A 15,530-nucleotide genomic window follows, 5' to 3' on the forward strand; every position below is an offset into this window, starting at 1 on the left:
GGGTGACCTCGCACTTTCTTGCCACTGAGACTTGGCTTGAGCTGTTCCCTCTGTCTGGAATGGCCTTTGTCTCCTAAAGAATGGCCGGCTTCTGGGGCCTGGCCTCTATGAAGGCCTCCTGGCATCTCGCTCTTGCCGGAATCTCTGAATGACATGTTCCCTGCTGCCTTGTGTCTTTTGGCCACACTAGACCATGAAGTCCCTTGGGGACGGGGACCTTGAGTTGTCGTTGCCCTCCTGGCAGGGGTGTGGAAATGTGGTGGGGTACCCCTGACGCCAGCAGTGACCTCCCTCGGGAATACAGGGCATTCTGTGCGGCCATGTCTCCTCTGATGCTCCCAGAGACCCTGGCCCGTTAGCTCTTCCTTCCAGACAAGGACCACACAGACCAGAGAGGTGATGGGACCTGTCCAGGGTCGCACAGCATAAGAGGACATTGGGAACTAAAGCCAGTGCTCTGTCAAGAGCCGGAGAAGGGCTGGCTGCTGCAGTGGGAGCCAGGGTGGCGGCCATGATGCCCCTGGGGACAGCAGGGGTGTGGGGACCGGCTGGCACGCAGCCAGCGGGAGAGGGCGGGAGGGGGAGAGTGAGAGGCCTGGAGGCCTGAGAACCGGTGTGGCTCCCACACGGAAAGCTAATACCTTTAGTGGTCCCCGCCGCTCTTCGAGCCTGTCTCCTCCCTGCCCTCCTCCCGTGCAGAAGGGGTTCCTCCTTCACCTGTGTCAGCTCTTTCAGTATAGATTGACTTTATCCGCCCCCCAGTGTTGGACCCTTGGGGGGACACAGAAGCTGGGTGTGCTGGGCTGGGGGGATGGACGAGTCCTGTGCAGGTGGGGGACAATGTGGTGGTGTCGCAGGGGTTCCAGGACTGTGGGGGGGGCGGTCCTTGGGCTGAGCTGTGACAGGTGAACAGGGAAGGGACAGTGTGTGGGGAGGCCCTGCCTACGGCTTTACGCTCTACGGAACCGCCTGGAGCTCTTAGCGCTATAGCTTGGCATGCAGAATGAATGGTAGGGGTGGGGTGAGCTGGGCAGGCGCCGAGGGGACAGGATGGGTTGAAGGCAGTGGGGAAGCTCGGGCTTTCCTGTTAATGCCGGCTTGCACACTGTGTGAAGATGTCCAGAGACCAGAAGCGCCGTTCTCCCAGCTCAGGCCCAGAGAGAAGAGCCCCTGGGTTTGGGAGCCGGCTCTCCTGACTCTTGGTTTGTCCACGGCCTTCAGTGCTCATGCCTGCACAGGGAGAGGGCAAAGCTCAGAGGCTCTTGACTCTGACCCCGTGGGGTTGTTGACCCAGTGGGTGGCAAGGGAGATGACCTTGGGGCCCTCAGAAGGTGTGGAAGGACAGTCGCCATGAGGTCCCATGTGTGCAAAGGCTGGGGCCAGAAGAACCTGGCATCGGTAGGCCAGCAGCAGCCTCGCTGGCAGGGATGCGGCTGGAGAGATAGATGGCCGAGCTGGGGCAGACCTTCAGCCAGGCCTGGCCCCCGTTCTCCTGGCCTGGGCCCAGCCAAGCTCTCCTCTCTTTGCCCCCACCTCCTTTCTGTCCTCCCGGGGAGCGTTCACCATGGTGTGGCCTAGAAGGCCACCAGAATCCTTATTCTCCGGGAGCTTGACTGTGTAACCACTGGCAGCTTGCTCCCCGGCTCTGGGCCCTCTGGGCTCTGAACATGGAGTTGCTAGAGCTGATTTCTGGGATCCTGCTCTCAGCTTCCTTGATCTAATTCTTGCAGCTTTAATTGCTTCCTGAGCAGGCCCTTCCGGAAACTGTGATGCTAATAACTCTCCTGGTTGGCCGTTTGCCAGAAGCCCAGGGGTTGGCTCTCTCGAGGCTCCCCTCTTCTCTTTCCCTCAGGCCTCTAACACTGGGAGGCTGGGTGAGAGTGGGCCGGGTTCTGGGCCTTCCTGGCCGAGGGATGGCCAGAGACACTAAGTGTTTGGCCTGAGGTCACATAGCAGCGGAGCAGGCCCGGTATGGATGTTGGGCAGAAGGTGAGGTTGCCGTGTGTCCTTGGCACTTGCCAGGCAGGGACCCAAAACCCTCTGTTCTCCCTGCCGTCCATCCGGATTCCATACTGACCACCCATCTCACCTCCTGCCCTTCCTGCTTCTCCCTTCCCCGTCAAATCCCACCCCTTTCCCTTCCCGTGAGGCTGGCTCAGTCAGGGTGTGTGGCGTTGGGCCTTTCTCTGCACCGCAGGATCACTGGGCCAAGATGAAGGCACCAAAGGATGTGGGTTCAATTCCAGACTCTGCCATGGGACGCCGCCAAGCCTCCTCCCTTCACTTAGCCTCAGTTTTCTTTTCTGAAAAATGGGAACAATTAAAGACTTGGCCAGCCCTGTTTGCAAATACTGCACATGGCCCTCTTGCCAGCTGGTGTGCCCGTGGCAGGTGCCAGAGGGATGGAGTTCTCTCTTGGTAATGAAAGGTGACTTGTCTCCTCTTCTCATTCTCCTCCCTCTGGCCTGCTCAGCAGTCTTCTCAGCCTCGGGCTATTTATCACACATTTTCCAATTAGTTAAAGCAACGTTGTTGTTCCTGTTGGGGAGCTGAGGAAGTGGGGGCTCAGAGAGGTTGAATGACCTGTTCAAGGCCACACATCAGGTGAGAGGTGCAATTGGGACTGGTACCCACATCAGAATTGCTCTCAAACCTGTGTTCACCCCAGGAGCCAGCCTACCTCACTTTGGTTTTCCTCAACGGGGCTGGGAAGCCAGGGCTTATGGCCCGGCAGGATGGTAGTTTGCTGCCCTGGGCAGACCCCAGGACCAGCAGACCCAGGGGTGTGGAGCTCTGCCAGCGGCCCAGATGGAGTCTGAGATACGGGGGCTATGGGTCTGATGTCCGGCCATCTGAGCATCAGTCAGGGCCTCTCAGGGGCAGGCCGGCTGCTGCTCCCCAACCTGAGCCCTCCTCCCATGGCCTTCCCTGGCCACATCCAGCCCATGTCCCTTGTGTTGGGTTAGCACACGGCTGCAGGGAGGCAGCTGACAGGAACAGCCTCTTTCTGTTCTGGGCTCTGTGCAGGGGCTGCACGCACATGGGGAACCAACCAAGCTGACCCTGCTCTTGGGGCTTCTGGTCTAATGGGCACCTGCGGTTCTGCTTCCTGAGATGGGAATCCATGGGAGGGGTAGAGGGAGATGAGGAGTTCAGTGTGGGATCGGTGCCCGTGGGCCCCAGGGGCCCTCATCAGGGTGGGTGGGTTGAGGAACCCGAAGAAAGGTCCGGGCTGAGTATGGGGGTCATGAGGCAGGGGAGGTGAGCAGAACACGGCTTGGTGCAGTGCCCCAGCACCAGAGGGAGAGGGAGGGCAGGAATGGGGGAGGGTCAACCAGGGCCGCTGCCCCTCGGGGCCTGATGAGACTGTTCTAAGACTGTACCGGAGTGGGACTCGGTGAAGTCTGCGAAGTCATCAGGGAGAGTCTGGTGTAGGAGACTGGGAGGCTACAGAGTGAGGGATCTGGGCCTCAGGGGAGGTTAGGTCAGTAGGATTAAGGAGCCATGAGGAGATGTTTATTCCAGAAGCAGGGTGAAGGAGGCAGTGCTGGAGGGCGGGCTGGGGAATGAATGTGAACGATGGCCACAGGGGGGCGCCCTCCCCATGGGGCAGAACCCGACCTTTAGATGAAGTGGGGAGGGTCTGGAGGAGGGGAGTTTGGAGGCAGTGGCCCCGCTCTCCTGCGCGTGCGACAGTAGCCAGGGAGCTGCTGAGTTGGCCAGGAGTCTGACTCAGCCCTAGGAGGTGTAGGGAGATCTGGGGACAAGGGAAGGAGCAGGCGGGTGCGGCCCTGGAGCCCTGAACACCTTGGGATTGAGCCTGTGGCCTATTGGCCTGGAGGCTGGCGTTGCCTCCAAGCATCAGAAGTGAGAGCATTCAGGACGAGGTGTCTGGTCAGTCGGTTCCTGTCCCTGCCGTGCTTGTAGCAGCTGCGTCTATTCCTGCCTCTGAGCCTCGGCTCCTGGCCTGAGCGACGGGGTGGAGGGTGCCCCCTACCCAAGGCTCCCCTGACTCAGCGGGCGCAGGTTCTCCGGTCTCTTCAGTAAGTGATGATCTTCTCACCCTCCTGTTGTCCCAGGTACCGCAGGAGCCACCCACGGGCCCACCTCGCTCTCTGCTGCCTTGTGTCGTCTCCCCCTGCTGGGGCAGCGGCCACCATGTTCTCATGCGTGAAGCCCTACGAGGACCAGAACTATTCTGCCCTGAAGCGGGCCTGTCTGCGGAGGAAGGTGCTCTTCGAGGACCCCAACTTCCCGGCCACCGATGACTCGCTGTACTATCAGGGCTCCCCGGGCCCCACGGTCAGGTGGAAGCGACCCAAGGTCAGTGTTTGGCCACAGCTGGAGCTGAGGCGAATCGGCCCAGACCCGCCCAGTGTGCAGGGGACAGGCTGGTGGCTGGTCGTCCCGAGGCTCCGGGGGGGCTGGGAAAGCGGAGGGCCCTCCTGCTGTGGGTTTTTGCCCAGACAGGGAGCCAGGCCATCGCCCTCAACCTGGGGCCGCCACCACCTGGCCAGGACCTCGCCCCCTCTCCTGGCCTTAGCTTCCTCACAGGGCAAAAGGAGTGCCCTGGCACCCAATATAAAACTCGGGGTGGTTTGGGGCTAAAAACGAGGCGAATGTTTTACTCTAGTAAAGCATAGAGTGACATTCGAGTGTAAGCCATTTGCTGATTGTTGTCGTAACAATTCTGAGACGGTCATTTGCCACAAATGAAAAGTATTTATGGTGATGGTTCATCGATACTGATAACAGCAGTAAGAAGTCACAGTGCCCTCGAGAGTTGTTAGGAGCCTCCTGAGAGACGGCCCGTGAGCAAGCGTGGCACCGAGCCCAGTGCCCCGCACCGGCAGCGACACCATTACTGTCGAGAATGGTGAATCTGTGGCATCTGTCTGGCTGCTGCCCAGCCTTGGTCGCTGAGGCTAGGAAGTGTTGAACAGAACTGTTTGGCCTCATGACACAATTTTGTCCACTTTAACCGCAATCCCTGCATGTGAGCATGGCTGCCCCGGGACCTGGGTGACGGGGCGGCTGCTGGCACTGAGTTGGTCACACAGGAGGGACGTTGGTGCAGGGAGCTGTGCTGTGCTCCCTGCCCCATAGTTAGAGGAGGCATCTCAGGGTTGAAGGGGGAGGCACCGTGTGGACGTGTGGAAAATATGGGAGACTTGAAACTCTCAGGCTTTTTTGGGATGTGGTGGGAACGTCAGGGAAGAGGGAGCCTGGGTCCTGTGGTTGGTGGGGCTGGTGTGTCCTGGGCAGCTGGAGCCCGGGAGGGTGGTTGGGGGCCGGGGGTGGGGGGCACAAGGCTTTCAGCAGGGTATGACGGGCAGGTTTGTGTGTTTTTTGAAGTTCCCTCTGACCTCCTAGACATTTTGGGAAAATGGGATTCAGTTTTTGTGTTCCTCTCCTAGGCTGTGATCTCAAGTCCCTTCCAATTCAAAAAGCCTGTGTATTTTCTTGGACTGGGGTGTTTGAGAGGTAGAGGAACTGAGGCCAGCGGGGGAGGGTGCATGCCCTGACTGCCCAGGGAGCCGGTAACTGCGCCAGGCCGGGACCCAGGGGTCCTGCCTGTCCTGGCCCTCTGCCCGACGCCTTGGTTCTCTGGAACTCCCAGGAGCCTCCTGGCCTGGCCATAAGATTCCTGCCTCCCAGGCCTCCTACCCCCACGCCTTCCTCTCTCTCCTTTGTCTGGTGGGTGGGGAAGGAGGCCAGCCTCAAAGGGCCTTTGTGAGGTCTTAGGGGGGTGTGTGTGGGGGAGACACTTGAGCTCTCTGCCTTCCTCTCACTCCACCCCTTTGCTGCCCTCGTCCTGCCCTCTGGCCAGCACGCAGACATTTTAGATCTGTGACTCTGGAAGGAGGCTGGCGAGGCATGGCTGGGGAAGGTTAGGCTCAGTGTGGTGAGAGGAGGAAATGCCAGCCTGCCTGGGCTTAGCATCCCCCTGCTGTGTGATCCTGGTAGAGTCGCCTGCCCTCTCTGGGCTCCTTTCCCTGCCAGAGGAGGAGCAGAGCCTCCCTGCCCTGCCTGTGGAGGCTGGTGACAGAGGGCTTGTGATGGTTGGTGTTGACAGGGAGATATCTGAGGACACCCCAGGGCTGGTGGTAGGGGATGGGTTCTGGCTTTGGGAGGCGGAGTTCAAGGCCAGAGACAGCTGAGGCGGGGGTGGGATGAGGAGGTGAGACAGGGTGGACCAGGGTGTGATGGTGGTTGTGTAAGCAGCACCTGCTAGGTGGTGTGGGGCTCGTCCCGTGGTCAGGCGGTCAGGACGGCTGGTTGGTGGAACAGGAAGTCAGGCCCGGCTTGCCCCAGGCGGATGGGGCAAGGCCAGCCCAGTGGGGTGACCATTAACTCCCAGCTGCTTGGTCCTTAGCCAGTGAGTTGGAACTTTGTCCCAAGGCAGCTGTGTTTCTATGGAGTCTTACTTCCTGCGGCCTGTGACCTGACTTTATAAATAGAGTGAAAGGCTCTTTCTGGATAGCCCCTGGGAAGGCCTTCTTCACTCCCGTCCCACTTTCAGCCCTTCTCTTTAAGTTGCTCAGGGTCATGGTCTCTCTCTTCTTGAGGATCTCAGTCAGGCTCTCTCCCTGCTGGCCTGCTGGCCTTCACTTTGCGTTCTCCCAAAATGGAATGTGAAGGCTTGTTTTTGAGCTAGATGAACTTGGCCCCACCTCCCAGGAGGGGCATGGGAGGTGTGACCTTGAACAAGTCACTTCCCCTCCCTTGACCTCAGTTGCTTCATCTCTAAAATGGGGAGACTAACTGCTGCCGATCATGGTTTCTGGGGGTTGAGATGACTCAAGGTATCTGTGGTGTTACACATGGGAGCCAGAGGCCCCAGGTCCCTCTCTTGCCCACCTGCTCCCTGCCATCCCTGGTTGGGGACGGAGAGCTGGCCCTGCCTGGAAAGACCCATCGCTTGTGGACTCTTTGGGTGGAGCCAGGCCTCGTCCACCTCATTCCCCACCCAGGGCACCTGCCTTGGGCCCACACCCTCGTCCTTCCTCTGGGTTCATTGTTTCTTTGTTCCTTCCAGTTTGGTAAAGGCCTGCTGGCCTCCCCCACGGGCCTGGCTGGGGAGATAAGAGAAGGAGACTGTCATCGAGGCCTGTGACTCAGGGGGAAGCCTGAGGGTGTGGACCTGTGAGGGCCTTCCTCCTCTCTCAGGCCCCGGGCCTTTGTAGGGGGTCCCTTTTCATCTCTGTGGGAAACGAGTACCCCTTGCCCCATCCAGCACTCTGCCTCTCCTCTTGTCTGGAAATAAGTTCGCAGGTCCTTTGTTGGAACCAAGAAGGGAACAAGTAGGGGTTCTACAAACAGGTGGCAGTTTTAGAGCCCCCCCCGGAATTCTCCACCTAGTGGCCTGGTGGTCCCCAGCCCCAAGTCCTGGGCTCACGTTCATCACACCAGCACCCGGAGAAGACCCCACTCCTTGGCTGTGCTGGAATATAGGCCCCTTTATACCACGGAACAGATAGTTTCGCTGGGGCCAGCCATCTGGGCCTCGGCCCTGCCCGGGAATGATTCCCTTCTGGGCACATGCTCAGAATATCTTGCAGGACCCGATTGCTGGGGGCAGAGGGGGAGTGTGGGATGGCCGTTCCTCCTGAGAACCTGCCCTTTTTGCCCTGTCCCAGGCAGAGGACTGCTTTCTTCTTGGGCCTTACTGTCCTAGGTCATAAGGTTGGCTCCTGCCAGGATCTTAGATTGCAGGAGGGCGGGAGACGAGGGCCGAATGTGCCTGGGTCCGCTGTCTTGGGGCGTGCCTATTTGTACACTGGGCCTGCACACCCGAAATTCTTGTCATGCCCTGGAGGCAGACGGTTCTGGGCTATGCCCCGTGTCCGGTGGAACTGGTCTGACGGGCTGAGGGGCCCGAGAGGTGAGAGGTGACTGCTGATGTAGAAGGCCATGCCCCAGAGAGAGGTCCGTGGAGCATTAGAGCGTCACCTCCCAGCCCTGGGAGATGGCTTGGTCCGGGGCTCCCTGAAGATGGCCGTTGGGCCCAATCCTGCATGCCACTCTGCCCTCCCTTGCTCTGGGGGAGCCTTCCTGCAGCCCCAGCAGAACCTGCTAGGCCCTACTCTTGACGCTGGTATAGTGGGCGGAGTTGGGCCTGGGCCCTTTCCTGGAGCTCGCAGGCTGGTGGGGGTGGGGGTGACCCCGAGTGTGGACAGTGATAGAAGGGAGCACACGTGGCCAGGAACCCAGGGAGCATGGTGTCAGAGGTGGCATGTGTCTCAGTACTGTGGCTGGATCCCATCTTGGGGGGAATTTGGAGTCCCCATTTCTTTCTGGAGACCTCCCTACCCACCGTCCCTCTCCTTGCCTGCTCTGTTGGTGTCACTGCCTCCAGGCAGCCTCCTCTGATCTCTCCCTGGCTTCCTGCTGTCATGGCTGCTGGCTCACATGGAGGGTCATAGTCAGGTTCTTCCTCCTCCAGGGATGGGCCCTTAGGCTGGGAACTTCCCTGACTAGCTCTGTGCTCTGTGCCTACACAATAGCCCAGGAGAGTTGGAAGGATCAACACAGGTCTTGAGATCCTGGCCCTCGGGGGAGGGGAAGGTCTGGGCTGCCTCTGACCCCTTGGTCTCATTGCTGTATAGTGGGAAGCCCCAAGCTGGGCTGAGGACAGGTGCGGGGTTGTGGGGGAGGCAAGGTGGCTTTGTGTCATAAGTCCTAGACCCCTGGAGGCTGTGGTGCTGACTGCCTGAATTTGAATCTCACTTCACCTCTTCCTCTGTGGCGCTGGGCAAATGACTTCACCTCCCTGTGCCTTGGTTTCCTCATCTGTGAAGCAGGGAGACCAGTGATACCTACCTCACAGGGTGATGTGGCACAGTGCTGGGCACAGAGCTGGCACCCACTCCTTGGGAGCTGTTTGTGCGATTGTCCATGCAGGGTCTCCCCAGGTGGCTGCTGGGCTCTGGGGCGGGTCCAGGTACCACTGACCTCAGCTCACGCTGGCAAGTCTTGTGCCTGCGGGTGGTAGGAAGACGCCTCAGACCCCTGCCCCCTCTCGGCTCCCTGCCCAGCTGGAGGCACCCTGCTTCACCACAGAGGCTCAGGACAGCACTGAGCCTGGGAGCCAAGACTCCTGACTCCTATGCTCAGTCTCTCTTCAGGGGCCAGAGAAGGGTCTGGAGCCAGAGCCCCTTTCCGGGTGCCAGGGCCAGGCTGGGATGGTTGGCCCTGCCCCAGGGGTCAGCCGGAGGTCCCTGCTCAACAGGGAGGAGACCTAGTCAGGGAGCCCAGCCCACCTGCATTGCGTCCCATTGGCCCACTTACTGCCATGTGACCTTGGCTGTCACTGGCTTCTGGGCCTCGGCATCCTCCTCTGTGGACCATCGGCCAGTCATGTCTCTCCAGTGCCTTGGCCGGGAGGATATGAAGGGGAGGGGTACAAGGAGGTCACCTCCCATGGTGGGCATGTGGCTGGGGTCCTCCAGGTACGAAGCAGCACCCCCAGCTCCCACCCGGCTCCCCCTTCCAGGGAGGCAGGTGCTAAGTCACGGCTCTCCCTGGCTCCGGGCACTGGTCTGCCTGTGGGCCAGGGCCTGGAGAGACGATAAGAAGGGCGGTGGGGAGGGAGGCCAGCTTCTTCCTGCCTTGCTTCCTGATAGCACTGCTGCTCTGCAAGTTTCCAGCCTCACTGGGTTCCTATGATCTGGGGCAGAATCACTCCCACCCGTGGCATGCCACAGTCTGTATTATGGGGAAGTCACCTTATGGCTTGGCTCTGGGTCACACCGAAGTCCCATCTGGAGCTGTTCACGCCCTCAGGGGGGTTGGACCTTCAATCTGGCCCCCCAAAACACTGGTTTTCCCAGGCAGAGGTGGCAACAGGAGTTCCAGAAGCCTTAGTGAGAACCCCTAGCCCTTTTCCCCTTAGACCCGTGGAGTGCCCGGCTTCTGGGATTTGTGGCATCCCCACAGCCCTGCAGGGGTATGCCTCCTCTGCACAGGTGAGGAAATGGAGACAGAGAGAGGCTGAGGTGCCGGCCCGAAGTTGCACAGCCAGTAAATGGGTCTTCCTGACTGCTGCCTTCTACTGGCTGCCTGTGGTAGGACCTCCGTAGCTCTTTGTGGTGGAGCCAGGTCCAGCTATGTGTGGGGCATATTGTTCAACCTCTCTGGCCTCGGTTTGCTCATCTGTACAATGGGCATAGTGCCCGCGTCTCAGGATCACGGTGAGGATGGGTCATGGCTCCAGCAGGATGCCTGGTACATGGAAGGCCTGTCTCAGTGTTTACCACCTCCACCTTGGGGAGCACTCCCTCCCTCCCTCTCAGCTCTGCGGAGTAAAGATGCTTCAGGACACAGGTGGGCACCTGCATGCCCCAAGCAGAGACCTGGACTGGGAAAGGGGAAGGGCACTTCCTTCCTGCCCAGCTCTGTCTCTGCCTGGCCCATTGGGCCCACACTGGCCAAACAAAAGACCCTTCAGGAGCTCGGCTCGGCATTGCTTGCTGTGTGTCCTTGACAAGTCACTGCCCTTCTCTGAACCTTCATTCCTTGGCCATAAACTGGAATAACAACCCCACACTCCTCCGTGGCGTTGAGGGTCCAGTGAGACAGCCTGAGGGTGTGCTGGCCCGGGGCCTGGCATGGTCAGCTCCCTGCTTCTCCCCTGCCCTTGCCACTCATTCATTCCCTGTGAGTTTGCTGTTTGTTTCTGCCTGGGGCCCCCACCCTCTGTGTGAATGGGGACCCCTGAGGGTGGGCTGGGGTGGGCATTGCTGGGCTGCTGCTGCTGGGGGAGGATGGGAACTGACCCTTTGCTGGCTGGGCACAGAGGGCAGGCAGAAGGGGGTGCCCCGGGGCCAGTCCCCCAAGCCCTTCCACAGCATCTGTTCACCCTTGAACCTCTGGCCCTGAAAGGCAGACTTCTTCATCCAGGGGAAGGGAGAAGGGCCTTCTGGGCAGCACCTGGGGGGAGCTGGATTCAGAGAAACTGACTGGACACACTGGGGGCCCCAGTCTGCAAGGGGAGGCGGGCCAATCTCCACGCCAGCAGTGAGGTCCGCTCTTGTCTTCTCCGCAGGACATCTGTGAGGACCCCCGCCTCTTTGTGGACGGCATCAGCTCCCATGACCTGCACCAGGGCCAAGTGGGCAACTGCTGGTTTGTGGCGGCCTGCTCATCGCTCGCCTCCCGGGAGTCGCTGTGGCAGAAGGTGAGGCCTGAGGCGGGGCCCTCGCTGCTGGGCCCGGGGAGGTGCAGCCTGAGCGGGCAGGTGTGACATTATGAACGCCTGTGCCGGTGTGGGGTGGAGTGACACCAGGGCTCCCAGCTCTGGTTGAGCAGCAGAATCACTTTCCCTTCACCTGCCAGCTTAGGCCCTCCAGGGCCGGGTGCTGGGAATCTGTGTGGCTCCTACGGGCATCCTGATGTGTCCCCACCTAAATGTTGGGGGCCCACAGTGTCCCTGGAGCCCCCTGGCAGAACAGGCGCCTGTGAAATGTGGAAGCTGCTTGAATCGGGTGCAGTGTGGAGCCGCCACCAGCTGGGGCTCAGGAGGCCCCCTGCCAGTACCTGCTGTATAGACTTAGCCAGTCTGTCCTCGTCCTTATCTTGGCCTCAGTTTTCTCCCTTGTTCAGCCGGAGTAGTCCAGCTTGTTTTGTTTCATGATTCCTGGTTCCAAGTGCTGATGTTCTGGACCAGTGCCAAGGGCTCCTGATGGAAAGAACTGGCTCTTGTAGTGACACTTTGCCCTCTTGTGGCGACACTCGGAAGTGCAACCCTTTAATCCCACAGGGAGAGCTCCCTTCCTGGGGAGGCGGGGAGGCTGGGGTAAAGGCTGGACTGCTGGTCTGTATAGAGTCCATCAGGACTGCATGCGGGTTCCTGTGCTAGCAGATACCAGTCATTGCCCCCTGCTCCTCCCTGCCTTTCCTGCCCTTCCTATAAGGAGCCAGCAGCAGGCCTTACAAGCTCTGGGCATCTCAGCCTGATGGCTTAGGTTGAAGCCCTTGCCTCACCATTTGGTAGCTTTATAATTAGTTCTGTTTACTCATACGAAAAACCGGGATATGAGGGTAGCTCCCTCTTGGAGTTTGTTGGGGTAAAACGGGAAACTGTTCTCAAAGGGCCTATGCAGTACGGTGCTCAGCGAGGGGGCGCTGCGTTACCCGTGTTTTGGTAATTAACATTCATAGAACATGATGGGTATTCCCAGGCAAGCAGGGAGCATCTGCCACCTGTCAGAGGGAGCTGTGCCCTTAGCCGGGGCTGGGACTGTGTTAGGTGCCCTACTGTCATGCCTTCTGAACGGGGGTGTGACCTTTCAAAGCCACCCCAGGGTTTGTATCCCTGGGGTCTGGCTCCTGATGGTCCTGGGGGGACCCAGGTGCTGGAGAGCCCTCAGCAAAGGTCACTACTGCAGCCTGTAGACGGGGGTGATTGTAGATATCCAGGCTGGAAGGGCCTCAGAGAGCCACATGTGGGATCATGTCACTCATGAGCCTCAAAGACCAGAGAGGGCTAGGGCCCAGTGCTGTTCTCTGGATTTAGGGCTCTCCTCTCCGCCCCTGTCTCCAGGCTCCAGGCCCCTTCTTTGAGCCCAGAACAAGGTCTCCCTGCCTCTGAGCCCATCTGCAGCTACGTCTGGGGCTGACGGTGGCACTCAGGAATCCTGTAGGGCTGGGCCTAGACTTCCCACCCTGTCCGGTAATCCCCTGTTTACCTGTGGTCTCCCTTCTTGAGGTGAGCTCCCCATGGGCAAAGCGGGCTCAACTGTATCTTCCCACTGAGCCCAGCAGGATCCTGGCCCAGAGAAGTCTCAAGAAAGTTCTGAGAACAGAGTCCCTCCCCAAATTGTTGGATGGAGCTGCTAGCCGCCAGCAGCACCATGGCCGGCCCTCCTACCCTATGCCTCCTGGGGCCTTCAGTGGGGCCAGAGCCTGGCCCACCGTGTCCCCTCCTGGGAAACAGGCTCTCTGGTCATTCGTACGGAGGAGCCTCCGCCTCCTGTGTGTCTGGTCCTGGGCCTGGCCTGCGGTAGTGAGTGGAGGAAGGGAGCCAGGACCCTCAGGCAGGAGGACTGTCATTGAAGCTGTGGCAGTCTGTGTTTATTTGTCGCTGGGTGGGAGCTTCTGCCTGCAGGGGGTCAGCGCACCTGGCCTGGCGGGTCTAGAGGCTTCAAGGTCTGGGAGGCAGATCTCCAGGAGCTCTGGTCCCTAGGAGGCTGGAAGGAACAAGGTGTTCTCAGCTAATTGCACTCCACCTCCTGGTGCTGCTGTGGTGACAGCTCCTGGGTCCTAGAAGGAGGTGGGGGCCCCTGGGGAGCTTATTACTGTGCCTTACCTCCCCTCCTGTCCCTGCTGACTGGGCCCTGTTGGTTGTCACCCCTCACTTTTGGGCCCGTTGCCCTGCAGGGCCTCCCCTGCCCCACCTACCCTGTTTTCTCCATGGAGCAGGGGTGCCCAGCCACCCCTGCTCCCCCCACCCACCTCACTCTGGGGATGCTGAACCTCGGGACACTTGTGCACCATGCCCGCAATATGCAGTACCCCCTCCTCCAGGAAGCCACCCCTTTACCTCTAGTTCTTGATGCAACCTGGGGCTGATTAGCACAGGATTTGAAACCAGCCAGACCTGGGTTGGATGCTTGGTTGGATGCCCTTGTGTGACACTGGGCAAGTCAGGTTCCTTCTCCTTGTCTTGGCGTAAACCTGACCTTTCTAGTCCCCAGAGTTGTAGGAGGATAAATGAGCCTGTGGTGGGGGAGGGCAAGCCTGTGGCATTTAGTGGCAGTATACCCATGTTAAATCCACCTCCCTCCCACCCACCCCTGGGTTCCCCACCTGTCCCTCTGTTCTACTAGACACTTCTTGGCGGTGGGCCTCTCCCTCTTGTGGGATCCCTGATAGGGGCGTTATGGTCTGTCCATTCTCTGAGGGCAGGACAGTGGACTTCAGGTGACTGGGTTTTGTGGGCCAGAAATCAGGATGTGACAGTGGGCTGGAGCATTTGCCATCAGGCCTGGTTCATTCTGGGTGCACCTCCCCCAGAGCCTGGTGCAGGCCTAGGCGTGGGGGCAGGTCGGATCCCTGCTCTGAGCCTCCAGCCTCGGGCGCCCCTGGCCAGAGGAGGAAAGCCGAGCAGAAGTGAGTGCCTGGCTGTCTGAGAGGGAGGATTGGGGGGTGGCCGACATGTCCCCCTGTAATCTGCACAGCTCATGCCCGTGAGCTATAGAGCAGGTCATTCAGCCCGGGTAACGGGCTGATGTACCCCACGCCATTCCCAACACTGGGGATAGAAGACATACACAGGTACTGTGTCTCTGAAGGCTTCTTTAGCCGGAAACAACCAGTGTTGGGGTTTACTCTGTTTCCCTCTAGACTGTTTCTCCAGTTGGGGTTCAAGAGGCATTTGCATTGCTTTTCGGTACACAGTTTTGCAGTCACATAGGCAAGTTTGGAACCTGCTCTCCTCCTCTGTTCATTCCTACTCCAGGCTCTAGTGGGTCTTCCCAAGGTGTCCAGTGGCCAAGCAGAGAGCTGTGGGCTGCCTTGGGCCTGGCCCCACCTGCAGCCTCCTTCCCGCTTCCTCTCCTCCCTTCCCACTCGGGCCTCTCCGGCTCCGCCTTTCTGAGGCCCAAGCCCCGTACACCTTCCACCGTCCGCCTCCTCCTGCAGGTCGGCAGCCGGCCCAGACTGAGCCCAGGCTCTCCCCAGGGTCATGTAGGCCCTGGGTCTCCCTACTGGTAGAAACTGAACGCCTCCCCCAGCATCCTGCAGGCCTGGAGATGGGGTGGGCATTCTCACTTCCCTTGGTGCGGCTTCCAGAACACTCCCTCCACTTGGCAGCCCCTGTAGGCTGATGCCCTTGGCTCTCCACGCCCCCAGGCCCTGCCCACCTTGTTGCCATTCCTTGTGGACCAGCTTCTACCCAGGCACCAGGGGCTTGGCGCCTCCAGTCTCCCAGCCTTTTCTGCCCAATGCTGCTGTGTCCCAGGGATTACCACACCCATGTGGCTGACACCCTGCCCTCATCATCCCGGCCTCAGGTCCTGTTTGCGGCTGCATCAGCCTTTACCATCAGCAGCCTTGGCCTCCTGTCTCCATGGCGGCCACAGCCTACGCCTGCACCTGCCCTTCCCGCAGGTGTTCTGCTGAAGGCCCAGTCTCCCTGGCCTCACCTTCCAGGCATGTCCGTCATCCTGCACTTTAATACACACCTGCCCCTAAACCTCATTTCGGCTTCGGTCAGTGTCTGTGTACTCTCCCCATATGCACATCTTCGCCTCTGGCTGGCATTGGCCTTGGTCCCTATCACATTAGTTCTCTTCTCAGTGCCATTCATTCATTCAGTCATTCAGCAAGCGTCTTCTGAGGGCCTCCTATGTGGCAATCCCTGTTCTAGGTGCCGGCTTAACTCCACAGTAATTCCTCAGCGTGTTGTTTCCCTCTCTTCTGCCCCTGAAGCTACAGAGTGAAAGGTTCTGGGAGGGTCAGGCAGCTTGAGGTCTCGCATCCTCTCGAATGCCCTTGGGGGACTGCCCCCAGCGGCCTCCAGAACTGAC

At 59.7% G+C, this 15,530-nt stretch overlaps 1 protein-coding gene across 3 annotated transcripts in view; it reads left to right on the forward strand.

Annotated features, from left to right (window-relative positions):
• Positions 1–15,530, forward strand: part of CAPN5 (calpain 5) — a 51,991-nt gene that overhangs the window by 11,111 nt on the left and 25,350 nt on the right. For all 3 annotated transcript variants that reach the window (XM_080815942.1, XM_080815943.1, XM_080815944.1), the window contains 2 exons: positions 4,080–4,323; positions 11,048–11,179. In XM_080815942.1, coding sequence (XP_080672068.1) covers positions 4,159–4,323; positions 11,048–11,179 — 297 coding nt within the window. In that variant the 5' untranslated portion in view covers positions 4,080–4,158. The remainder of the gene's footprint in view (positions 1–4,079; positions 4,324–11,047; positions 11,180–15,530) is intronic.

The sequence above is a fragment of the Martes martes genome (assembly GCF_963455335.1).
Source record: "Martes martes genome assembly, chromosome: 10".
Classification (NCBI taxonomy): domain Eukaryota; kingdom Metazoa; phylum Chordata; class Mammalia; order Carnivora; family Mustelidae; genus Martes; species Martes martes.